The sequence below is a fragment of the Corvus kubaryi genome, unplaced genomic scaffold (assembly GCF_017639235.1).
Source record: "Corvus kubaryi isolate FWS band 111438036 unplaced genomic scaffold, C.kubaryi_AGA036_p1.0 split1-37296, whole genome shotgun sequence".
Classification (NCBI taxonomy): Eukaryota; Metazoa; Chordata; class Aves; order Passeriformes; family Corvidae; genus Corvus; species Corvus kubaryi.
In genome coordinates this window covers 11,364,397-11,391,041 of record NW_024582075.1, presented here as the reverse complement: position 1 = coordinate 11,391,041, position 26,645 = coordinate 11,364,397, and the positions used below count along the sequence as shown (strand labels likewise).

The 26,645-nt window shown below is 38.5% G+C and overlaps 1 protein-coding gene across 3 annotated transcripts in view; it reads left to right on the top strand.

Annotated features, from left to right (window-relative positions):
• Positions 1 to 26,645, top strand: part of ADAMTSL1 (ADAMTS like 1) — a 415,229-nt gene that overhangs the window by 325,409 nt on the left and 63,175 nt on the right. For all 3 annotated transcript variants that reach the window (XM_042013122.1, XM_042013121.1, XM_042013123.1), the window contains 4 exons: positions 450 to 597; positions 4,513 to 4,597; positions 13,744 to 14,045; positions 18,571 to 18,700. In XM_042013122.1, the coding sequence (XP_041869056.1) occupies positions 450 to 597; positions 4,513 to 4,597; positions 13,744 to 14,045; positions 18,571 to 18,700 (665 nt within the window). The remainder of the gene's footprint in view (positions 1 to 449; positions 598 to 4,512; positions 4,598 to 13,743; positions 14,046 to 18,570; positions 18,701 to 26,645) is intronic.

Below are 26,645 nucleotides of genomic sequence, written 5' to 3'. Positions count from 1 at the left end.
GGAAGAAAGCCCAATAGTTTCCCATTCTGTTTGGTGCTTTTTTCCAAAATAGCTGAGTGTAACCCCAGTACTTTTTCCAAGCAAAGCAGAGTGGCTCCAAATGAAACTGACAGGGTGTTACTGAGAATATTCAATATGGGACAGATGGCTACAACCCAAGAAGGCAACATTGCAAGAGTGACACTGCAAGGGAAGTCCAGTGGCCAAATGTCCCAATCAAGTAAATGTTCAGAGCAGAAAGGCAAAAATTTCTGTCAGTTTTATACCTTATCCATAATAACCCATTATTATGAATACTTTATGTTCAAGGTTGGGCATTTCTGCATCATGTTTGGCTCTCTAATGTACACATACTTCTGTTGCATGTTCCCCTTATAGTTATCATTCCTATGTGTGAATTTTTTTTTCTCCTTTTCATTTTCTTTTTCTTCTTTTTTTTTTTAATCCAGTGCACTGTGACCTGTGGACAAGGACTCACATACCGTGTGGTCCTTTGCATTGACCACAGGGGCATGCATACAGGAGGCTGTAGTCCTAAAACAAAGCCACACATAAAAGAAGAATGTGTTGTACCCACTCCTTGCTACAAACCCAAAGGTAATGAGGCAGAATGGTTCTCATAAATTATTTTTCAGAGCTCTTCCATATTCAACCATTTTGTTTTGTTGCTGGCATCACTGTTTCCAGCTGCATCAAGTTACGATTTTGCATCTGTTCCTGTCTGTTCCTGTCTGCCTGCTATCAGCTTGGAGTGAGTGCTGACCTCTTTTTTCTTACAAGCTTTGGGCTTTTCATAGTTAGTTTGTGGTCCAACAGACTAAGCAATATAAACAGAAATTTGACTGTAGTTTCACTGTTTGCATCCGAGCTAAATTTGCCCTGTGTTTTAAAATAAATTAAAATTAAATATCTAAACAATGCCTTTGGTAAATAAATGTAACTGTAATCACAGAAGTGCCTGTTCATAACTTTAGGCATGAAATAGGTCAGAAGAGAGCATATCTCATCATGAGCTTCTCCTTACTATCTAAGCTGCAAAATTTGTCGGACAAAAGCATCTTATAGCAAGGAGTATTCACAATTTGTATAGTAATATTTTTCTTGCTTGAACCTCAAACAGAGAGTAATGCTGGGGTAAAGCCACCATGGTTTGTTGAAAGAAGGAGAACATATTTCTGCGTTTGTTTGGAAGTTCTTATGGGATGGGAGTGTTAGAAAGAGACCTGAAGACTGGGTTGGATTAACAGGCAGTGAGCAGATGCAGCAGACACATGTATTCGGCCATTGGCACAGGTATATGGGCATGCAGGGGACCATGCATGTGTACAGCTCTACTGTTACCACCTCTGTGCCCATATGCTGACTAATTTTTGGGAAGCTCTGGGCTACTGCAGTTCAGGTGGACTTGACTTTTCTAAACTGTATACTTGCACTCTACCATTAGCAGAAGACAATTCCTTTAAAAAAAAGAATTTTTATCTTGAAACTTATTAACAGCACTTTTTATTAAGCCCTGTGAAATAAGACTGACCCAGGATCTTGTGCTGCTCCAAGATGAAACAGTGAAATATTAACTTTAATTTCTGTACTTAGAGGCTGAAGATAGGCACACTTGCCAAGTTTCAAGATTCCAGTTTATCATGCCCATGAGAATTCACTGTATCTGCCAGGCACCAGAGGGGTGAAGCTCAGGGTCTCTGGGAAGTAATGAGCATGTTTGCACTGTATTTTCCTGGCCACTATGAGCTTACTCTGTCCACCTTCCAAGATGTAAAAAAAAAGGCAAAAAACTGCCCTATGACCATGTTAGCATGACTCTGAGCCTCATACAGCTATTCAGTGGGTTTGTGCTCATTCAGTCAGCTGTTTTTATGGGGCACTGTAGGTTTATGGTGTCCAGAGTACAGGTAATGCAAGATCCAGTCTGCCTGCATCATATGGTGTAAGCAGAATGCAGCAAGACACAAATCTTGTGTTGCAAACCACCCGCAACTGACTTCTGTTTAGAAGGATGCAAGACCAGCTAGGAAAGCTTTGCTTACCTCTATCTGTCATGAAGTGCCTTCCAATGGAACTTGTCAGGGAACAAAGTAAATTACTCTTTGCTGGAAGCCCACCCTTGCAAGAACATGGAATCTTTACTCTGGATAAAATCTTATGCTGCCTTTTGCAGCACATACATGATTAATTTCTGATTGTAGGGAGTTAACTTCCTTCTTCCATTTTTTCACATGGAATGAAAAGTGGTATGCAAAGTGTGGCTTACTTGGGTTTAGTTTTCCTCTTCAACTTTGTTTTGCAACACTCTCACAGTTCTTCCTTCATAACGCAAGAGGTAATACTTGAATATCCATGTAACTGAAGGCTGAACAGTGCTTTCAGAAGACTGTTGAACTAGGTGGTATCCAGAAGTGTCATCCAAACCAAATTATTCTATTTATAGATTAGAAACTTGTCCGTTTTATTTCACAGAATTAGAGTTAGAAATTTAGAGCAGTAGGGGTAATGAAGTACTGCTCATCTACTGAATGTTTTATTCCCAGGCTGGTTTTTTTTCTGCAGCTGGATTAGCACAAATCAGAAAACAGTCTTCCTAGCTGACAGAAGCAGCAAGGCAAAAAATGTGGAAGTCTCTCTTCTCTTAACACAGTCTGCAAAAAATAGAAGGCAAATTGCTCGTGTAATTTATTTCATTTTAGTTTATTCAAGCCCTAAGTCACTTTATGTTGCACCAATAGTGGGAAAAAAATAGGATATCACTAGATTAAGTAATGATTTTCAGTTTTAATAGAGAAGGTATATTCATCTAATACAACTTCCTGTATAATACAAGATATAACTGTTTTTACTGGAAGTGTTTTATGAAAAAAAGATTTTACTTTAATCTCCAAAGGTAAAAGTTTCTCCTTAGCTTAGAAGTGCTTTTTGTTCATTTTTCTGTCAAAGCATACGTTACAACATCAGCATTTCTAATCCTCTAAAAAATTTTACGGTGTAGATGATAATTAACTCCACCTGTAAAAAAAGGAAAGTTATCTAAAAAGCCACAAAACAGGCTATGTTACACAAGAACTTTGCTTTTTTATAAGCACTTGCACCTAACCAAAAAAAGCACAGAAGTAAGATGTGACTTTCCAACCCATAAAACAAACTGTAGAACATATAAATAGAAATATTTCCTACATATTTTGGATTATTAGTAAAATATAGACTAAACTAAGGGCTGTGATGGCAAACATTCATCCTTAAATGGCACTAATATGTCAGATTAACAGCTTGGCAAGCTGTTTCTAAGATAGAGGCATAGTAATTCTGTTACTGTCCCTCTTTTCCTCAGCTCCTTGCTCCAAGCAAATTTGCATGACTAAAGTTCCAGTAGCTGTGCAGTCAAATTGTAAGTCGTCATTCCTCTGTGATACAACTAAGAGATGGCAAATTTCATGTGCATATGTGAAATGCATTGTGCATTGTTCTGCACAACAGAGTCACTTTCACAACAGAGTCACAGAAAGTTCCTGACTATTCTGAATGGCATTAACCTGCTCCTGTTGGCGAGTACAAGTCCATCCATCCATAAACCCAAAAGGCTTAGGTGATTTGTGAGTGGCAAATAGGTTTGACCCTGGTTCTCCTCAGTGGTCTGAGTCTCCCTGCCCTTTGTGGTTTTTTCCCCTGATCTTAGCCCAGAACGTTCTGTTGAAATGCAGAGCTCCTTCTCAAATTTTAGTGCCAAATTTGCTCTTGCTTTATATCCCTGTAAAGCTAAAACAGCTCTGCTACCTTCAGCTCAACTACTCTACTTTGAAAGTGGGGTTTGGCTTGCAAAGCCCTGCACTCCCCAGAGCAGAGTAGCTCATTACACTGTGTGCACATCCTGGAGGGGAAGAAAAGCAGCTCCACTGTTTTCCATCAGAAATGACAGAAAAAGTATCAAGCTCATTTTTTTAAATCCACATAGCTGATGAACTGATAAACAGAGTTGAAAAGCATAGCTGGGCCATTTAATTATAGTTTTCCTGTTGTATCACTCATCAAAGCAGGATTTTCTTTATTTTTGTAATCTACCAAAACCAAGCTCAGCATGTCTTCTGAAATTCTAAGATTTAAAAGTAAATACGGGTGTGTTACACATTTTGCCTTTACAGTGTAATGGAGGGCTGTTACACTTGCAAGTTTCCTTCCAAAAAAATACCTTCCAAAGTGCCTACTTTTACAGTCCCGTTGTATAGTCTGAAAGGTGATTATTTTAGTTTGCCTGTCTGGCTTTAGGACACCATAGCCCTTCTACCTGCAACAGTGAAATATCTGGCCATACAACCTTGTAAGCGCTACAGTCCAGGTGACAAAACAGTTTGTTTCTCTCCCCTCTGTTCTCATTTCTCTTTTTCTTCTTGGTGCTCAGCCTCCATGTGTGTGAAGGCACATGCATGCTTGGTGAGCACAGGGAGGGTAGCACACATAGCAGCGTTATCACATGCTTCCTATTTTCATGTGCTTGTGCTTGCTCCATAGAGAAACTTCCAGTGGAAGCAAAGTTGCCATGGTACAAGCAGGCTCAAGAGCTGGAGGAAGGAACAGCCGTATCTGAAGAACCATCGTAAGTCTCAAAAATTTTCTTACAAAAGGTTCTCATTATGTGATTCTGAGAAGCTGTGGTTACTCCCTCCCTGGAGGTGTTCAAGGCAAGGTTGGATGGGACTCTGAGAAATTTGGTCTAGTGGAAGGTGTCCATGCCCACGGCACAGGGAGTGGGAACTAGAGGATCTCTAAGGTCCTTTCCAATCCAAAGCCCTCTGTGATTCTGTGGTGTTTCCTTACAGTAACCTGGGACTTGCGCAGAACTAGCACAGTCTCTTGAACGTATTTGGCTTCCGTAAGAGTGTAAAAGATGTACTCAACCTTGTGGAAATCAATGGACTTAAAGGCTGTGTCATACTTGGGTGTGAAGAGACATTTCCAGAGGGTAAATGGAGGTTTAATTTAAGTGAATATACACACTATATAAGGTCATTGCAAGAATAGTATAATGAAAGTCCATGTAGCTATGCATTTATATATTCTCTATTACCACTATATCTTTACAGCTGAGCAGCTTTTTTTATTTTCTCAATACCCCTGCGAAGTGAGAGGTAAAACAAGGCAGCTAGTGATGATTCCCTCTTGCCTTTTTCCCCAAGGAAAAGCATAATAACAGCAAAAATAAAAGAATTAATTTTAGCAGAAAATAAACTAGAATCCTGTGATACATACCACATAAACATGGAGCAATGAGGCTAAGAAATTAAAAATACTCTTATGATTATGTTTTAGATGTTTTTGTCTAAGCCTGTGATAAATGCATGCTATAATTGCAACCTCTGTACATAGCTTCCATCAATATCCAGTTCCTTGTGTCTAAACATGTGGCATTTTTTATTGCAACTGCAACTATGTATTAGACTAAAAACCATTGTTATGCAATATAATTGCAGTTTTGGTATGATTAATCTGAATTGAAGTCATTTGAAACTGGAGCATTGCAAGAGAGCTGGAGACATATGTATTAAGTCCTTCAAAATAAAAAAAAAATTATCCATCTGCCATATGTATACATATAAACATATAGGCAAATATATGTATACAGAAGCATTTATACACACATGTACATAGACAGATGTACACATTCATATGTGCTTATATATATTAGTAGCAGCTATCACATATAGCATAGTGAGATCCTTAACTGCTTCCAGAGTTCCATAGACGTTATAGGTTGATTAATTCAGAGTCAAAGCCTAGAAAATTTGATATTTGTAAGTGTACTGATTTTTCATTTGCAAAGTACAGTTCATTTTCTTGTGATTTTTCTCATGCCTATACTAAATTAGTTAGCTAAGTGTTCATTTATCAAATAAATCTTGGGAACACACATAAAATAGGAACAATACTGATATGCTGTTATTCAGAATAATTTGTTACACTAAGAAATTTTTTGATCAGTTTTGTGAACAAGGTTGTTTGCACTGTAGAAAAGGAGTATAGTTATATATGTGTGTGTGTGTATGTATACATATATGGGTATATGTAGCTTTAAACATTAAGAAGAAGGGATTTGCAGAGAATAGGCATAACCTGTTGTTTATCATGATGTGTATTTTAATAAAATATTTTGGAAAACCTTATGGGTATATTATTCGTGATACTAAAACAGTCCGTGAGAGATCTAAAGGGAAAGGGGTTTAAGAACTTCAAATTTTTTTCAAGTGCAGTTACGACACATCCATACTTTATGTCATTGCACTGCTGCATCTAAGGCCCTTTTCTGCAAAGACTACTGCATCTACTGCAAGGCTTCAGTGATGCCAGGGGGATGCTATCATTCCCATACAGTGTGGCACAGTCCAGATTAGGTTCAGTCTGCCATGGCGTGACATTTTGTACACTTGTTTTCTCTCTGCAGGGCACACCTCTAGGAGCATTTCTAATCTTTGTTTTAGTCTGATGAGAAATCTACTTAAGATAAGTTTAAGTACAGATTTTTATTAGTTTTGACTAACAGGAAGAATAAAGGGCATGAAGTCAGGGTCTTCACACAAACTTTCCCAAAGCTTGGAGATGCCTTGTGTTTAGTTTGGAATGATTTTTGGTGATAAGACATGAGACAGGAAAACCAAACAAAAACTTAGAAAATTTGTGCTGGAAGAAACATCCATGCAATACCCATTTGTAAACTGTAACATCCATCTGCATGTCATTCCAGAGTAGCTAATCTGTTTCAGGAATCTTGAGCAGTGAACTTCCACCTAAAATTGGTGTCAGTGCCTCACTATTAATACTGTTTTTCATTAGTGTCAGGCTTTACACAGTTATTCCGTTTAGGTCCTGGTTATTAGATTGAAAAACTGTATGTAACAATATAAAAAAAGAGACAAAATATTCAGAACTCTCCAAGATACAAGGAACAATCAATTTTGGGGCCAGTTTTATAGCATCATTTCATTCAGCTCTGTAGGGATTTCAAACACACCAAGACCAAGGTGTATTCCCTGATAACGCACCTTTTGGCCTGTGCTTCTGCAGCTGTGCAGAGACACAGTGTAATACTCCATGGCCCACCACCCTGACAGATGTCAGGCTACCACCCACGTATTTTGGCTGATGGATGATCAGTCTGGAGTGTAGATAACGTGGTAATTTGAGGCTTGGAACAGTTGAGAGTTTCTTAATGTTGGATCGAGCTGGTGTAAGACTGTGTGTGATGTGGTCAGCTATTTTGCTGACTGTGGACTAAAATGTGAGCAGCTGTGGGGCAGAAGGAAAAGCAGAAGGCCTCCAGTGGCATTGTAAGCCAGGTGCTGAAGAGACAGCATTGTGTTCATAAGTGTTTTTAAGTTGCAGCAATGGAAGTTTCTTCAGACAAGCTATGCTTATACGATTTTCCCATTCACTCTGTGTTGGTGCAGTAATTACCAATTTCAGTACTCCACTTGGGCAGACATCAGAAAGGATTCATTCTTTTCCCCACTTCATCTGAGGCTCTTGCCAAGCTTCCTTATGCCACCAAGTCCCTGACTGCCCCTATTCTCCTCTACAAACAGACTGTTCTTTGTAGCCAATAGACTATTCCTCCCCAACCACTGTGACCCTTTCTCCCTTACACTCTTTGGGCAGAGAAAACAATCATCTATAAGCAATTCTATTGTCCTTCTCAAAGTTTATGTTTGACTAGAAGTTTAAAAGCCAAAACTGAAAATTTTCAGCATACTTCTTCTATGAATTGAGTTCTCACATTTGTGAATCTCTGTATTGCTGTCTTCTGATTTTTATAAATTTCTATTGATTAGGATTTTTGTTATGAAACTGCACACTATGATTCATAGAGCTTCATAAAGTATTTCTCATATACTATCCTTCCACCTGTAATTTGTGATCATTCAGATATGTGCTGCCAGAGCACCAGATGCTGCAATTTTATTCCATCTGTGTATAGTGCCTTCCATTATTTATATCTTCAGGAATTTCTAATGCAAGCAATCCTTACAGTTGAATTTTGTCTGTATATGTCTATCTGTCAGTTGCCTTCCTCTCCCCTCAGTAATGTCTGAATTTATTACTATTAACTGATTCTGACAGAGGTATGAAATTATCACAGAGAATTTTACTCCTCTGTCAAACTTGGTTGATATTCTTCAGGAAATTCAGTGGAAGTGTTTTCCACATGTGTCACTGAACTAAACAACTGAGTAGAAAACTGACGCCCTAGAATTCCCCAGTTGAAGGAAAGGTTTTTAAGGGAGTTCAGACCTTAAAAGAGAGCAGAGAATCCACTTGGGCACTCAGCCTTCAAATGTAAATCCATGTTAAATACTTCTTCATTGGTTCTGCTGCTCAAACAATTAATCACAACCAATTCAGCCACTTCAAGTCTAGAGGGAATAGTTATGTTTGTGTTCTCTGACCTATTGCACCCCTAAATGGGATCAGTTAAACATTAACTGCTGACAGAACTACTATGAAATATTCCATGTCGGTAACAAAGTCTTGTAATCTTTGTCAGGACCAATGTGTAAGATGAGAAGGCCTTGCTGTCCTGTGTTGAGGTACATGTTGTTCTCCTATTGCTGTCCCTCCCTGAAGTGACCATTCACCCGGCATTAGAAGTGTTATCTGAGGAAGGAGCCACAGTATCTTTCTGTCTGACCTCTTCTGCTAGAATTCATTACACCAGCACAGTGTGACAGCCAGAGCCAGAAAGAATAGCAGTCATGATTTAAAAAGCATGGGGTTTTCTATGTATAATGAGATTGGGTTTATGAGTGGTGGAGGGTTTCTTACGAGATTTCTGTCTCTCAACTCTTGAAAAATGCTTTTATATGTTAACACCATATCCAGCTTTTAACATACTTCCATAAATAACCCTGGTGCTAGCCATAAAAAAAAAGGCGGGGGGGGGAGAGGGTGGTGCTGGGGTGAGTGGCAGAGTGATGGGCGAGAGGGAAAACAGTGTCTGGATGCCAGATGGCACCATCATAGTGATAGGGCCAGTTCAGTAAAAAACAAAAGGAAATTCCTGACATGCATTAGCAGGGGTTACAAAACCCTCAGGGAATTGGAAATGGACAGAGAGGCCAGTGTGGCAGAGGCACCCGATATCTCTTTCTTACCCTTCAGTAGGTTTTTATGCTTCTGAAGACACATAAGCTATTTTAATTTAATTTTCCTTGCTGAACAGTTTCCATCATGTTCTTTGTACCTGATTCACAGGTTAATAAGTAAGTTTAAAACTTCCTATTACAGCTTTACTTTAAAAATAAAGCATGTTATGATTGTTGGATTGCCAAAAAAAAGATATTAAGGACATATATAGCTTTATCTGCTGGGCCATTGCTTGTTCACTTTTAGATTCAAGTAGTGAAGAGGAAGAAGAAGGTGTAGGGAAACTTCTTCATATTAAGTTCTAATGGGAAAAAATTAAACTGTATATGTGGTTGGTCAAAGGGAATGTCAGCAATGCAGCAGGCTCACATTAGGTATCGATTTCTATCTACTCATTCAAGGACCCACTAAATATGGTCACAACCACTTAGGATTTATGTGTAATAACAATACAGGACAGAAGCAGTTTTCTTTCCCAGTGGAGAAAGGCAGCAGTGAATGAAGAGCACCAACAACATCAAATGAAGATACAAACCTGGAGGAAAAATCATATTCAAACTAAACTTAGAGGGACAGAATGTAAACACTCTGACTGGAATTGGATCTATGCAGCTGCCTCCAGTATTAATACTCTTACAGATGCAGCCCTGATATTTTATTGGTAAGTGGTCATGACCACTGTTCCACTTCTCTGAACAATGACACCAGCAGCTATCCAGTGCTGTTTGTGAGCATCCTGTGGTGTTACTCATACCTTAAAACCTGTGGAAAGGTGGCCTTTCCTGGAGGAAAACGACAGGTTTGCATTTCAGCTCAAGACAAGGAGTCTGGAAGTCTCTGCTCAGTTCTGGATCTATCACAGAAAATTCCCAAGCCTTCAAACAAGCCACTGAACATTTCGTTTCACCAGTAGTATCTCAGTTTAGATACCTTATTAGGTGGGTGTCTCTGCCTTAGAACACTCAGTCTTACTGGTATGTGTATGTCTCAAAACCTCAGACTTTATCTAAGCCATGGATTTAGCCAGTGATGGATTAAAACAAACAAACAAAAAAAGCAAGAGGAAAAAAGCAAGAAACAAAAAAAAAAAATAGGCAATAAAAATTAAGGACAATATATAATTATGTCACAGTGAAGAAAATTAGGTATTTTTCTCCATAGCTCAAAGCACACCAGTATGTAGAACACTTGTTTTTCTTCATAACACATATTGTAGGAATCCAGGTCCCAGACAAAAAGAGGCTGTTGCTACATACATCAAGAGTTTTGAAAATCTCCAAAACACTCCATGGGTCTCACCCTGAACCCTCTGTGACCTGCTGTGAAAGGTCTCCCACTGCTGAGCATTGACATTGTCTTTTTGTTTCTCTTCTGAGCTCCCCAGTTACGTATATGTTGCTATATGGAGGGGAATATGCACCTTAGCTAAAGGAATGAGTTATTGCCTTTGTCTTGTTGTTGAGGGTTGTTGTTAGAGAGATGATTATTACAGTGGGATTTAATTAAACAGTATGAAATGACAACTGACACTCCTCCATCATTTCCCATTTTTGAACAAAACTACTTCTCAGTATACTTATTCCTCTACTTCCATTTTCCAAGTAGCTCAGGGGCTAGTATACAGAAATGCACAATGCTGAGCAGTGGAAGATGAGCTATATGCAGGACAAATAACTTGAAATCCATGAACTGACTCCTTTTTGTTCATATAACTTTTGTGTTTTGTGCTCACCATTTGGCAACATTTGTCATTAATGACAGCACAAAGATATTTGAAAGCCTTTATAATTTTCTGGTGTTAGGATGATGGAAAATTCAGAAACGTATATTTATATTATACATTCACATTACATAAATGTTACATTTCTAATGAAAAGTACTCTATGGAGATTTTTTGGCATGGTTTTCTTGAGTTTCCCTTCTTTTTTCTGCTTTTAACTCTTTTGATTCTGCTAATTTTCTCTTTATCAGTTAACAGTTCTATTAGAATTAAATCATTTCCAAAGTTATCATTTAAAATGTAGAAATTGGGCCTAGATAGCTGAAAAAAATACCATTTCCTGAAGGTGTTCCATTATTTTCAGTTTGAGTTGCTGACTCAGGTGAAATAATATATGTGGCATTTATAGATCAAGCCTCATTTCAAAAAGGATTCAGTCTTCTTTAGTAATGTTCTTACTTTTCTTTTGTGTCCTCTCCATTTTTTCCCCGTTTGTATGTATGATACACATCATGTGTAAATATTCCAAGTATTTGAAGTATCTCTGTTTTTCTAAATGAATAATTTTAATATCTTGCAATATATCCTCCCTTTTGGTTTGGAGTCCAGCAGGTCTTCAACAAAGCAGTTACACAACAATTTACAGTGTTCAAAAATATAAGGAAGGCAGCTTCTCATGAAGACCAGGACTTTTTTTTTTTCCCCCACAATCTGATTAGGGTTTCTACCTTCCAGTTTGCCAGGTTAAGAAGCTGTACATTTAAACTAGTCAAAATATGTAAGTCACAGTGGCTGATACGAACCACTTAATCTCTGACAAGAGATTTTCCACATCAAAATAGCATTACAACAGCTGCAGTCTTAGAGTGGCCCACCTGTACTTCTAAAGTGTATAATTCTCTCAAAATGCAAGATACCATCTTGGAAACAAGACAGATATTTTAAGATAAAATGTCTTAAGAGTAGGAAAATTGAATCACTTTGCATCATTAGTTTTCTGAAAGCTTTGCTCCTGAAAGAATTGTCACAGTCTTTGTAGCAGCATGATAAATATTTTCAAATGTTACAATAATATCTGCAATTCATTTCTTTCCTGTTACTTTTTATGTATAGTGTTAGCAGTGGGTGTCAGGTTTATAACAAGATGTTATAAAGACCCGCAAAAAGTGGGTAAAGAGATGCACGCTCTCTGCTCCAGAAGACTGTGATGTTCCAGTCAGGGATCCTGATATACCCATGCTGGGAAAACAGCAAATTCCCTTTTTGTGTTTTGATTTTTTTTAACTTCAGCATGGAGGGGAAGTCCTTTTGTCAACTAGAGAAAGGCAGTGGATGAAAGGGAGAAGGGTATAAAAATATTTTCAAATATGCTGATCACAAAACTAAATTTCCCTTTTCTTCCTATCAAAACTGTTCATGGGATTCCCAAAGTGAGAGATGAGTTTGCTAGAGCCACAGGTAGCCCCGACCACAGCAGAAACAGATCAATGTATTGCCTTCAGCCCTGGGCAAAGCTGTCTGATTCTGGTGTGGCCTACCCAAATAAAGACCAAAGGGAGAGAAATATTGTCAGTGAATGCCAGGTTTCCCTGAAAAATATGTGCCAAAACCTGAGCTTGCAGAAGCAGATTCCAAACACTTAATGAGAGAGTGTTATCACCAGGGATTGTTCCTGTGAGCTTCAGTGAGTATCAGTGCCAGATCCAACTATTCATTCTTTTGTTCTAGTCCTTGAAGCATAACTAACCGCTGCCTTAGAACTTGCCTGTGGCAGAAAGTTTGGAAGGATGGCCCATGGAGAAGGCAAGACAATCAGATAAAGCTATCTAAATTATTCTGTATTCATAACTTTAGTGCTCCAATACAATTTATGTCAGGTATCAAAACATAAGTATTGCAGGTTATGCATTGCCCTGAAACTATTGTTTCTGGATTGATTTAGGAGTCAGCATAGTTCAACATGAGCTCAGCAGAACAAGGCATGTTACATTACTGCAACAAGGTAGTAGTGACATGGTATAGAGTTGAATGTGAGTCTTAGGCTTGATAACTTTGAATAAAATGCTTGTCCAGTTTCTAGCACTGGCATTGAAAAAGCAGCAACAGCACAGAGAAATTGAGAAATTATTCCATTGATGAGGAAAATAATGAGAGATGGAATTCAGTCTGATTATTGTAATGACAGCTGCAAAGTGCTTTTAATAAAATATGCATGGACTTTCAGACGGAAAAATTTGGAGCATGTAAGGGTTACTAATCAGTAAGACAAGTGCAACAGGTAAACAAATCCACAATAGAAACAAAACACTGTTGTTGTTTTTTTAAATGAGAGAAAAGTAAAATGTCCTAGGGAAATAAATTTAAAAAACAAAGAAAACAAAAAAAAGTACAGCTAGAGAAATTATGAATTCTTTACCTTTTGCTAGCTTCAAATTAAGACTTAAAAACAGTTACTGTGATACAAGAATAAAAATGGAAATTATTTTCCATGTAATACTGCAATTACCTGATAACAGCAGCCTGTTCAATACTTAACTAGTGAAAAAAAATTAGCAACTAAGGCAAAGATTACATAGGTTGAACACTTGCAAAAGGTAGCTAGTGGGATCATCATATACACTGGGCACATTGGGAGATTGCTGGATGCCTTGAACTGAGACATTTTAGGATCAAGGTGGGTGTTACAAGGGTTTGTCTTTCTTGTTGGATATGAGGAGACCCACCACTGAGTTGTCAACAGTACCTCCTACATGTATTTTTTAATAAGTGTATGATGAGATTAAGTACTTGTTTTTCATTAAATAAAATTTGGCCTGGACAGGACTATCCAAATTTTGCTTGCCTGGAAATTTGGGGATATAACTTGCCTTGCTCTCTTCCTCTCACAGGTTTATTCCTGAGGCTTGGTCCACCTGTAGTGTCACCTGTGGAGTAGGCAGCCAGGTGCGACTTGTGAAATGTCAAGTGCTCCTCTCTTTCTCTCAGTCTGTGGCTGATCTGCCCATCGATGAATGTGAAGGTCCCAAACCTGTGTCTCAGAGAGCCTGTTACAGTGGTCCCTGCAGTGGGGAGGCAGCTGAATACACCCCAGAGGAGACTCAGCTTTTGTATGGCAGCTTACAGGAGCTGGATGAGCTCTATGACTGGGAATACGAAGGCTTTACAGAGTGCTCAGAGTCCTGTGGAGGAGGTAAGTGCAAAATGTTTCTGTGCTGGATTTGCTTTCCCTCTTCGAGTATGTGTTTGGCAGTTAATACCCATAGACATGCTGCTTTGCTATGGCTAGTTAGAATCATAGAATCATTTAGGAAGGAAAAAAAAGTTTAAGATTGTTTAGTCCAAACGTATTTGAAAAGGCATTGGATAAGAAATGTAAAAAATCCCACGTGCACAACATATTTTAGCCCAGGACTTACGGATCTGTGCTCAGACTGTCACAAAGAGTGCTCAGTGTATCATATATTTCTGTTTCCTTTATCAGCTGATCACCTCAAGGCAATCACCAAAACAAGCTAAATGTTAAAGGGGTCTGGTGACACATGCTAACAATCACATACCATTTTTAGTTCTTACCTCTTGGTTTTCTCTGTGCAAGCAAAAACATGTGGAAATAAATTGTCCTCCCATAGCAGATGAAATAAATAATGGATATTTTAAGGGCTCAGTCATTCCCTAACTCCTATCAATAAGTGACATCAGCTCCAATCCCAGTTCAAGAGAAAACTTACAGCAAAATGGCTCTACTGATGTGCTTGTCTAAAGTGAGCAGGCTTGGCAGTAGTTTCTCAAAGTTAATCAAGTTTCAGGTTGTACATACTACAGACTATGAAGACATATCTCCGATATCCTTTTTCTCCCATCGTTTTATCTAACTAGTTCTGAGAAATACATCCACTCCAGTATTTTTTTTAGTTAAAACTAGATTTTTCCAGCACTCATCTTTTTACTTTTTAACTTTCAGGCGATTTAAGAAAGGATTACCATAGATAAATAAAAAATATATACTGTAGAACTGGAAACAATTTAGCATTTTATGAGTGAATAATCTGTACAGATTCACAGATAATCACTTACAATCTTGAAAACCACAATTAGTAGAAAAGGTTTCCTATGCTAACTTTTAGCTTGCTGATGGTAGTCAATGTTTAGAGCTGTTCACAGCTGTCAGACCATTGACACTTTTGCTTTGTTTCCTACAAAAAAAAAAAAAAGTGACATTAGTGCATGCTAAGTGGTGACAAACAGTGATTTTACAGGAGTATGTGTCATGTGTTGAGGTTACTGGAGAACAGTAACAATTTATCACACTTTTACTGTGACTACCAAAACCAGAACAGTTCCTAGAAATATCCTCTTGAAGTAATTTCTTAGACTATAGATCTTATGCTTGTATTTTTCAAATGTAACTCACCAAGACTGATTTGTGGGAGACATTTTTCGTTATAAATTTAATCTCTTTCAATTGTCAGCAAAAAAATTCTAGGTAAGATTTCTTTTTGTCTGACATCAACTCCAAACTTTCCAGATTAGCAGATGCTAAGTCAGATATTTTTGTAGCCATAGGTGCAAGACTGGTCAAACTAGTTTTATTGGTTTTGGAGTCCTGGGAGAGGAACCTGGATAGATGCAGAAGTAACCTTTCACCTCCCAGAAGCAGTAACCAGAAGGAATGAGTTAGTCATTTAGTCTGCTGTTAGTGGCATCATTTCCCGGAGCTGTCATCAAATATCATGTAACAATTATTCTATTCTGGTAGATATAAACACAGAAATTCTCATTTGATGGTATTTTGAAAGTGAACTTAAACTGCCTAGTTTCACATCCCACCATTACACACATTTATACTGTAATTTCCTATTGAGAACTGATTTCTTTTTTTTGCCAGGGAAGACAATTTTAAAGCAGACAGCTTTAAAATATCTTCTGATAATATTGGGCAGTAAATAATATTTTGAATTCAGTTACTTGGCAAATGAACTTCCTGAAGTTAATATACCTTTTTTAATTATCTCTGTGCTGTGGAACTTCTGATTTATGATCAAAAGGTTTTGTATTCTCTAGGTGTTCAGTGACCCATCAGATTTAAAGCTTATAACCATTTGCCACATTGACCAATCAAAAATAGAGGGACAGTCGTTTTCATTGTGCTGAGACACACTCAGTGTCAGATTCAAGAGGAAGCTGAAGAAAGTGATTCTGATCACATTTTTTACTGCTGGAGCAAGCCAGATTTTTTTTACTATTTGTTTTATTTTGCTACCTGGCACAAGGTATTAAAGCCAAAAACTGTCAATACACATTCTAGCAACCTTTTTCTTTGATATCTATGCTGTCAGGCAAGATTACTGGTCCTACGAGTACCGTTCAAAGATAGAAGGAAACTTTAACAGACAGAGTAGAGTGCTTGTAGTACGGACAAGAATTATTGGAATTGCCATCAGAGATGACTTAGTTGACAGAAATAAGCATAAGGAATGAAATCACTGGGAGGTTTAGGGCTGGATGGATACTGAAAACTGAAGAACAGAGCTTGGCTATATGAATTTGAGAAAATAAAACCATCAGCATGAGAAAGGGAGAAAAGGTTGAATTCAAGACCTCATACAGAAAAGTCATAACTTTTCTGTAGTCAGCATTGAAACAGTCAGTGGAAAAGTGTTAAATTGATCAAGTAATAATTGATCAAGGGCTCATTAGTGATACCCTTCAGAGAGGAGAAAAGCTGTGGAAGTACACTCAATTTACAAAATTTTATCTGAGAAGAAGCACATACAGAAGGTGCGTGAGCTGTGTACCTAGCACACAGAGACATGTCAACCAGCACGTGGCAGGAATCAGTGGTTTCTTTCCACAGTTTGGAAAAATACTTTCATGGTTTCCGTACCTCTGAATCAGCAGTCCTTTTTTCCTGGCTTCATCAAATTGGTCTTGTCAGGCCTGCACAGACCTTTCATGCAAAGTAGCGACCAGTAAATTGAACACAGTGCCATTTCCCATCAGGTAGAGAACCACCTGTGTTCTTCAGCCAGGAGCATTGCATTCTGGAGAATCCATATGCCTGTGTTTGCTGCACACAATATGATAACATGTTCAACAGAAAAATGATTGAGCTCGAAAAATAATGAACGTGACAGGGCAGTGAACATCTTGTTCATTTATGTGTTTCATTACTTTCTTTTCCTAGATAGAAATCACTACCATTTGTTCTATCCCTTCAATAAGCTATCCTTTTTACAATTTTTCTTAAGTCTTTTGGCAGATGACTTGAATAGCAAAATAGCTTGAAAATATGGGGCCACCTTGTAAAGAAGGAAACCCACAACAGTGTTGGCTGACAACAGGGACTTTGGTAATTTTGATGTTGGTGTCCATGTCCAAAACTGTCAAATTTCTTTCTTTTCTTCAGTACCTCAGATACAGCAGACACAGGTCTTGTGTCATAGCCATAACCTTAATAGAGTTACACACATAGCAGCCAAAAAATTGGTTAACAAGCCCCTTTTCTGTGGGCCTCAGCTTATACTGAGATTAAGAAGAGTGAATCGGTGAGTAATGTCAGGAATACGGGAGCTATGATCAGCTACAGCACTTTGGTCCTGTTGAATGATATGAAATAATTTTTTGCCTAATGACATGTGCTCTGGCATTAGAAACAGCACAAGATATTGTTACCTCTGTGACACTGTTTTTGGACATCCTTAAGGTCTTAAAACACTTTCTTTTGGTTTGGGTTTTTTTCTCCTTCACGTTAGTATCCTAAAAAATTTGTGAGATCTTTTGGAAAACTGTTGTTGTTTTTGAGACTGTGATGTAATTGTTAGGAATTCAGTCAATCTTTTCCTAACTCAGGAAGTAGGAATGAACTTAAAAAGCATACTTTCACTGTATTTGAATCACTGTGGATTAGATTCTCAGAAAGTTCAGGCCAATAATTATCATCAGGCCCCTCTCCAACCCCTTTTACCCATAGGGAAATAGATCCTTTCTCACCCAGTCCTCTTCCCTATGGTATGTAATGCTGCAATCCATGATGTTCTAACTTTCTAACCTTGTGATCCAAAAAACCTGTAATACCCCTAGTCATACGAAAAGTGGTATGCCATAGAGTACATCAGGAATTTTGATTTAACAAGGAATTTCTAAGTTAAAACATAGTAACAAAATCTTCCAGTTTCTTAGTCCTAGCAATTACCTGTTCTCTCCCAGCTCTCTCTAACCCATTCTTTCCCAGCTCTCAGATACACTCTGCAGGTTTGCATCTTTAGTTTAGGTGCAGGCCCATGGATGCACAAGAGTAACTGAGATCAGCTGAATTGTCTGACCATGTTTTACTTCGCTTTTGCATGTGTATCGGTCATACTGTTGGTTAAAATACAGCATATGAAAGCCATGGCCTTCTCCACACCTTAGCCTGCTTGGCCTGAAAAATACAGTGCCTCATTTCACTCATTGGGGAAAAAATGAGAGCAGTGGACAATTTTCTGTCTAGGCAGGTGAGCGGTGAATGAGCCCAGGGACTATTCACTGCAACTGAGAAACCTTTCAGAGAGACTGAAAGCAATGACAAGTCTACAGCTGGGGCTGCAGTCCAGAGCTGCCAGCCTAAGGCTGGGTGTGACCAGGGCAGCCTTGCTGGCCCTCTTGGGCCCAACTCTGATCTTGGCTGCCCCTGCAGGTACGGAGAGCTGTCTGTGACCATTATTTGTTGTGTGCAGGTGTCCAGGAGGCTGTGGTGACCTGTCTGAACAAACAAACTAGGGAGATTGCAGACGAGACACTATGTGTTAGCAGCCGTCGTCCTCCACAGCTGCTGAAGGCCTGTAGCCTGGACCCCTGCCCCCCAAGGTAGGCATAATTTTAAGTGACCCCAAACTCTATTGCCTTTCAGTCTGGAGACACACACTGCTTCAAGGATGCTTTTCTTAGACTGCAGGGGCTTACAGCCTCTTCCTGCCACAGTCATATTGACCGGGAAGTACAAAGCAGCAGTAAGACCAAAGAGCAAACTTCAGACTACTTGCCTCTTCAAGTCCTTCAAGTAGACAATTTATGGATTGTCTTAACTTTACCCAGAGTTTTGTCAAGTTTAAAGAGACTTCTCCAACCTCCGCTGTTAGGATAAGGTTTTGCAGAACCTGCTCCTCCCTAGGATCAGGCAGTTTCCACAATCATGACCCTAAAAACAGCAGATTTTTCTCTGCAGAGATTCACATCTGCACCCTCGACAACAGAAAATATCTGTTATGACATTCTTGTGGTTTATTTAAATAGGTCCTGTCAAGTCTTTAAGATGTAGTGTATACATATTGTCTTTTTTCCCAGATGTACACAGGTGCATTTACTCCATTGTGACAGTGCAGCAGATTTTAAATACATTGATGTATAACCTTGGACTATTTAAAACACTCAGGGCTGTCCAGGTGGTAGATATACCTTAGAGTGTGTATTGGTAGGTGTATGTATGATTTATAAGACAACAGGCTACGGAGAGGTATGTCATTATGAATAATAGTAGATTTGGGATATGCAGAGAAAGTTCACATTAAAAGTCAAAGACAGCCAGCATGAAATAACAATAAGGACATAAATAATGGTTTGGTTGGTAATCAGGATTTTGAATTTGTGACAAGCAGAGACAAATAGGTTGAAATTTCTTTACCAAAGTATTACAAGCATTGGTTATGAAGATACTGAAACCCTGACTTTGTTATATTGTCTTCATTGTTGGAAATAACGCACAAATATTGTATAAATGTTTGAAAGTAACTTTGTAGGTGGAACTCTTGTGGTAATCAATAGGTAGAAGCATCACTGCAGCTGAGGGTGCATGGTAGAAGATTGATCAACCACCAATTCTGAAATGAAAAAATAAGTACTCAGTAGTTAAGAAAAAACAAAACACACTCATATAGGCCAGTATTTATGTGACTTTTGTTACAAAAGTAATGTGAGTAATTGCACGAATACTTCTTGAATTATTATGTTGTTATTATGCACAGTGGTAGCACTGTGATAACCTTGCTACCAGAGTGGAGCTAGTTTAAAGCAACCATAGGCATGCATTTCCCTCCATGAATTACAAGATGATCATACTGTAGGTGAGAATCAGCCTGTGAAGCAGAGGTGAAAGGGGATTGATGCAGAGGGGGAAGACAAGGCAGCTTTAATCCACCCCTAGGGCTGCAACTGAGAACAGGGGAAATGACTCTCTCCCCTGTATATACAACTTCTCTCCTGAAGCCCCTTCAGTCTGGAGGAAATTGCCTGTCTGCAGAGATTTAAGTGGCCCAGGATGAAGAACAGCACGTATTCTGCAGAATGGTTCCTCTGGTCAGAGCAAGTAGGCCTGCAGACTGCAGGCAACATGGCTAATGGAAAGAGAGGCAACAAGGCAAGTTGATGTGTCTACCAGGCAGACTGTGATGGTATAATTACCTTATTTCCTTCAAGTTTCTGAAGTGCTACACCTACCAGTGTCACTGTATTAAATACAATGATGTGTTAATGAAACAGATAGTGTATAAAGATTTTTGCTTTATAATCATTATTTACAGCAGCTTTAATACTTTAAATATGGAAAAAAATAAAGGATTATTTATTTAAATTAGATTTACTCCTCGTTTAAATTATAAGATGCTTCAGAATTCTAATTCAAGAAATTTTGACCCAGGAGTCTGATGGAAATTTAGTCTAAAATCGTGTCCTTATGAATGCTGATGAAGGCATTTCTACCCACTGACAAGTCCAAAAATTATAATACACTGTGGCTGTAACTTAGATCTCTTTTACAGGAGTTTCCAAAATCTGTGAACCATTGATACTTCCCAGAGCTCTTGCTGATGACTTATAGAGAGAGCTGGCTGGCGTCGTAGTGTTGGCTCTTCTCTCTTTTTTCCAGCTGCTTAAGCGCATTAACAGAAGCTAAAATTATAAAACCCACTTTCCTAAAATATTCTTGATGTTTAAGTGACTGCTGAAGCATGCAGTTCTTGTGGGTAGAGGAGGCATTCCACTGAAAAGGCAGCTGAGATGGTAATTAATGTCTTGGTAGGCAAGGAAATATTGTCCACAGCATGAGGAAAAGGCTGAGAAGTCTTGCCCAAGAGAATGAAATTATCTCCTAACATATTTAGAGAAATTATTCCAGTGACATTTCTTGAACCTAAACAGCTCAGCATGTTTAATGCTTGTGTCTAAAATTTAATACAAGAATTTAATACTTGCATCTAAAATTTAGTACAGTTAAAGATCTTGCTTAGCTCAAGTTGGAGAACATTTAAAAGTTAGAACTTCAAAACTTAATGTTGCTTCTGCTACAGGCGTTTTTAGTTACGTGTGAGGCTACTCTGTAGCCTCTCAAAGGGTTAGTTGTGTAAACAATTGATTTAGCTGTTTTACTATAGATAAAAAAAGCACTGAACTACAGAATCTCACCAGCCCTTCTGGATGTTCAGAAGGCATGGACCTCAAGAAAGATATTGTAGAAGTAGTAGGTGAGAAGTAATTTCACTCTGGTTTTGATTCATCTTTTTTCCTTTTGGACAATTTAGAAGAATGATACTAAAAGGATCTGCTCTGTTACTGTTCATTTTGCTCCTTACTGAAAATAGATGTGGACAGACTAGAAAACTTCATTACTCACTTGCAATTAATCTGTGGTGTCATCAGCCTTTTCAATCCCTAACTGCCCTGGTCTGTCTTGGAACAGAATATGGTAAAAGGTAGAATATACTGTCAATATACTTCACATTTATGAAAACACTGAGAGGTGATGGTGCTTGTACAGCAGCTGAGAATGCTTTGAAATTTTCTTTGAAATTCTGGCTTAATATCTTAGCACGTTACTATTCTGAGTACATGGAAGAGAGACAAAAAACTAAACCACAGAAATCTGTCTTCAGATATTCACAGCTGTATGGAGTCAGAAAAATCTCATACTTAAAATTCTTACAGAAGAAAGAATAAGAATCAGGAAGAGCTGTGCACAAAAAAATTGGAAGATCTCCTCCCTATTCAAATCCCAGCTGAGTCTCCTGGGGTTTCAGATTTTATTGAGAGCTTTTTGCTTATTGCTTCAAGAACAATAGCAGAAAAAGAGTCCAGACCCTTTTCTCCTGGAAAACAGTGTAACAAAATTTCCCGGTTTGAACTGAACTAAGAAAATGGGAAACACTGCAGAGCTGATTGCTAAGTTGTGAGCTAGTAAGTGACTTTCGCACAATAGCTACAGAGTAAAATTTGTTGACATTAACTTGGTATGCCCTTGTTTAATAGTTCTAGGAAAAGAATGTATCTTGTTTTGATGTACTAGGAGAGCCAGGATGCTTTCTACAGGAAAGAGAGGAATGAAGACTGTGACTATTTTAATTCAGTCATTCAGTTACTTAATTAGTGTCAGTCAAGCTGTATCACTCGAAGAACTACATAGCAATAATTGAGCAGAGCTACGGTCTTCTAGAAGTAAACTCAGAATAGCTGTTCAGTGTCTAGAAGCTTCTTCTCTAAGTGAAAAAAATAAAAGGGAAGATCACTCAGTTTTGCTAATTGCTATGTTTGTATTCTAAATTACCAAAAAAACAATTAGAAGAACCCTGTGTCAATGTTGGCTCTGCTGTTTTCAACAACAAAATTACTCACATCCGAAATGTGTCTTTTCCTCAGCCTCCACAGCCCAAATTACAGAGGCAGTCATCATCTAATCAGATATAATTGCTCTTGTTTATAAGAGCAACAGCATGAGTACCTCATGGTGAGCCAACAAACTCTACCAAAGGGGTGAAAGAGAATGTTGTAACTGTGTCATTAATTATAACTGCTCAATAATTTGGCCAATGCATGTTGAAAAGATTTGGTAAACATGTATGGAGTAGAGAAGAGAGAAGCAAAGCAATGAAAACCAGATGGCCGAAAATGGAGGAAATTAGGGGCAATTTCTACAGCTTTATTCATGAATATTTTCAAAACTAAACTTTTATTTCTGTACAACAAAGAACAGCTAAATTCCACAAAATGAAGGAAAAAAAAATAAGAAAAAGCAGACGGTTCTAGGAATAGCACACAATTTCACTCCAGCACTCTCCCTTTACCACTTCAAGCCTCTGTGGTTTGCAAGAAAATACAGGAAACCATCTGAGTGGTTCTGATACCTGACCGAAAAGGTAAACATTGCCTGTGTTAGTCTGGGCTCTACCTCATTGCATAGGTGGTTTTTTCTCTTTCTTTTTCTTATTTTCTGTGTCAGCTTGATTTGTGTTTGTGTGATGAATCACCTGTTATTATTTTAATGTTAATTTGGTGAATGTGGTATTGTCGTCTGTTTTGCTCTATTTCCCAGCTAAAGTAAAACAAAGGATAAAAAAATCAACATGTTTTTCAATGCATTAGATTGGTGATAGGTCAGACTTAGTGTAAGACATGCTCCCATCAAGAGTCTGAAATTAATTCAATATGTGTGAAAGGACCAGAGCTTTCTCTAATCCATTAAAGGTGACCTCTGTGTGGAAGGGTGTCAGTGCATATGTGTTTTGCATTGGTGGGGTGAAATATTAGAGCATCTCTGTCTAATTCATGAAAAAAGTTAAAAGATCTGCAGGTCATTATGTCTACAGATACTGGCAGGGGATACCAGTTGTTATGTTGCAGTTTGGGGGTTTTTTTCAGAGTTGTAAGTTAGAATTAGCATTAATGAGGCAAAGATGGTGTTACTGTCTCTTTGTGACACAGACAGGTTTTCAAATCCTCACAAACAACTGACAAATTTTTTCAATGGGATGCATTTAAGTCTATTTTTAGCTGAAGTGTATTGAGAATGTCTTTGAGAGCCTCTTAAGATGTAGCCCACAGAGCCTTCTGGGATCACAGACCACAGCTTGAACCAGTGGTGGAAGAGGTTGGAGAATCAGACATTAGAAGGAATATGCTGTAACACAGGGCAGATTCACCCTTATTTGAAGCCTTTAGTTCGAGAAATGTCTTAGACAGAAGTCGTGGACTTGGTGAGGGAATCATGAGGTAATTTGTTGCCTAGGTTTACTGTGCTGAAGACAGGCCTGTACAGGGACATGTAGACAAGCTGCCCTGCCCTGTTATGCATTCGCCTGCGTTACCTGCATGCCTACCCCCACTACTGTAATACCACCCCAGCCTTAAAACATATTACTGTGTGACCTAAAAACATTTCTCTTCCCTCCCCTTTTCTATAATACAATCTTGTGCTTTGCACCCTTTCCAGCTCTCAAGAGGTTGTCCAAGATGTGTCTGACAGCCTGCTCTTCCCCTTTCTCTCTGGTTGTGTTGCCTGTGGTGGGGCAGTAACTGCATGCTCCTCAGTGTCCCTTGCTCAAGTACAGCTACAGTGAAGTCCCCAAGGAGACCCTTTTCAGCCATGTGTGTCACATTCAAATGCGAAGCAAAGCAACTTGCAAGTTTGGAGGGTCAGAGGAGCAGCTCTGGAGCTTCCATCACACCCTGCCTCCAGCTCTTCTAGTTTAAAATTTCGGAGGTCTTCTCCAGTCATTTTGCTTTTTAAATAATAAGATGGTTCCTTCATTAGATATTATTACATTAATAGAGATTTTCCTTCACTTCAGCTTATATTCCCATCAGACTACTATCTTCATAAAATATTAGAGTGCAATTGCAAATTATTTTTTTTAGTAACTTATACCATATATCCTTCTTACTTTGAGGGATAAATCACACTTCTTGTTCAGAATACTGTATACCTAGATAGATTATTTTCCTCTACACAGATCTCCAGTTCACTAATTTCTCCAAGTTAGTACACGCTTGTGTTGAAACAATCTTGCCATGCCCTAGTACAGTTTTGTTATAGCTTGGTTTGTGATGAGTATTAGCTTTAACTCATGCTAGGGACTTACTGAGTTCCTCTGCAGAGTACAAAGTACTCCTCCTTTTTTCGTGGCACAGTCAGTTTTCTGAGTTTAGTCACCTTAATACAGTCTACTTCTCCCCACCCTTCTCTTCACTTTTGCCAGGATTGAGGATTCACTGCCACTTGATATTTTTCAGTATTTTGAACAAATACATCTCACTCCAGTGTTTCATAGGTTAGCTTCTACTCCTCATTTTTTTCTCTAAATTTATTCTCAATCTTCTTGGGTACTAATTTACTGCCTCAACAGCTGGATTTCATTCCCCAAAAAAGCTTTCCCAACAGCTGCAAAAAAAGCATGTCTTCCCTTTTGTGCCAAATATGAAGTTAAGTCAAATGTTTTGTAGCATAATGACCAGGATTTACTTTTTCACTTCAGCATTAACATATGAAACAAGCTAAAGGGTCCTTTAAATGGTTGATTTTGCTGTGCATCTTCACTTCCTTTAAAAAGGGGTGAAATGAACAGCACTATTTTATCTTCCACTTACAGTATTGCTGAAGTAACTTGTAAGAGTAGTCTGGGGAATACCCAATACATTTGCACCTGTATACCTTTATGGATGAAAAAATAAGATATGTAGAAAAATAAAAATATGGCCCTAATTCCTGAAAATATACTGTACAGTTCTGTGACATAGTTACTCATCAGAAAGATTCACACGTGAAATAATTGGAGAAGGTGCCCCCCCTTCCGTTCCGTTTGGAGTGAATTAAGTACATATTAAAGGAGTCAGACTGATTAAACAAAGACTTCTCTATCTGCCAAGTAGGTCTGTCACATCTCCAGAAGCACAGCAAGACCTATTTGTGTCCATGAAAATTTCCATCTTCAGTGTGCAGCTACCCATTAGAATTGTGACTAAGCTGATGTATTGTGTACTCTAACCAGCTGTTGGTAGGTCTTAGTCATTCGCAGCCTTGGGAGACACTTGAAGCACTCACACAGAGGTCTATGTATCTAGTTACCACCCAGTGGATCCACAGATTTGTGTTATTGTAACTATACTGGATGGAAGTTTGTGTAATTATAATGCTTCCATTGTTCTGGTCTGAACAAAGATTTTTGGGTACATCAGACAAGGTCATTTCCCTTCCCATGAGGAAGCAAACTGTATTGTCTAAAGTCATTATTTTCTCCAAGATCTAAGAAGCCAGTTTCTCACTCAGGAGAATTTGGAGAAGTGCATTAAGTTGCCACTCTGTGGATTCTGCACACAAACTTATGTTGATATAGCAGTTAGGATGGAGATACTAAGTGTTTTAATCCCTTTAAGTTTGCCTATGTACATCCTAGCTTTTATGATACCAACACTTTGAATATAATTTTTCTTTCCATTGAGTCAGAATCACTTGATACTTCCACAAATGTGACTACTTTAAAACATAGTTGTTTTGAGTGGGGGTTGGGTATAATGTGAGTTTAGAGCCTCCCCACTGTGTGTGAGTAGTACCTGCATGTTTGGGTCTCTAAATATCAGTGTGAAAGAAACCATCTTTAAATAGAGTAGAGTGAGTGAGCTACTAAATATATTATTGGTCAGTTTCAGGATCTCAAAATATAAAGTAAAAAAGAATAGAATCATCAAATGGCTTGGGAAGGACCTTAAGGTCATCTACTTCCAGCACCCCTGCCATGGGCAGGGACATCTTCAACTAGACCAGGTTGCTCAGGGTCTCATCCAACCTGGTCTTGAACACCTCCAGGGATGGGGCATCCACAGCTTCTCTGGGAAATCTGTGCTAGTGTCCCACCACCACCACAGTAAAGAATTTCTTCCTAATATCTAATCTAAATCTACTCTCAAGTTTGAAGCCATTTCCCCTTGTCCTGTCAGTGCATGCTCTTGTGAACAATCTCTCTCCATCTTTCTTGTAGGCTCCCTTCATGTGCGG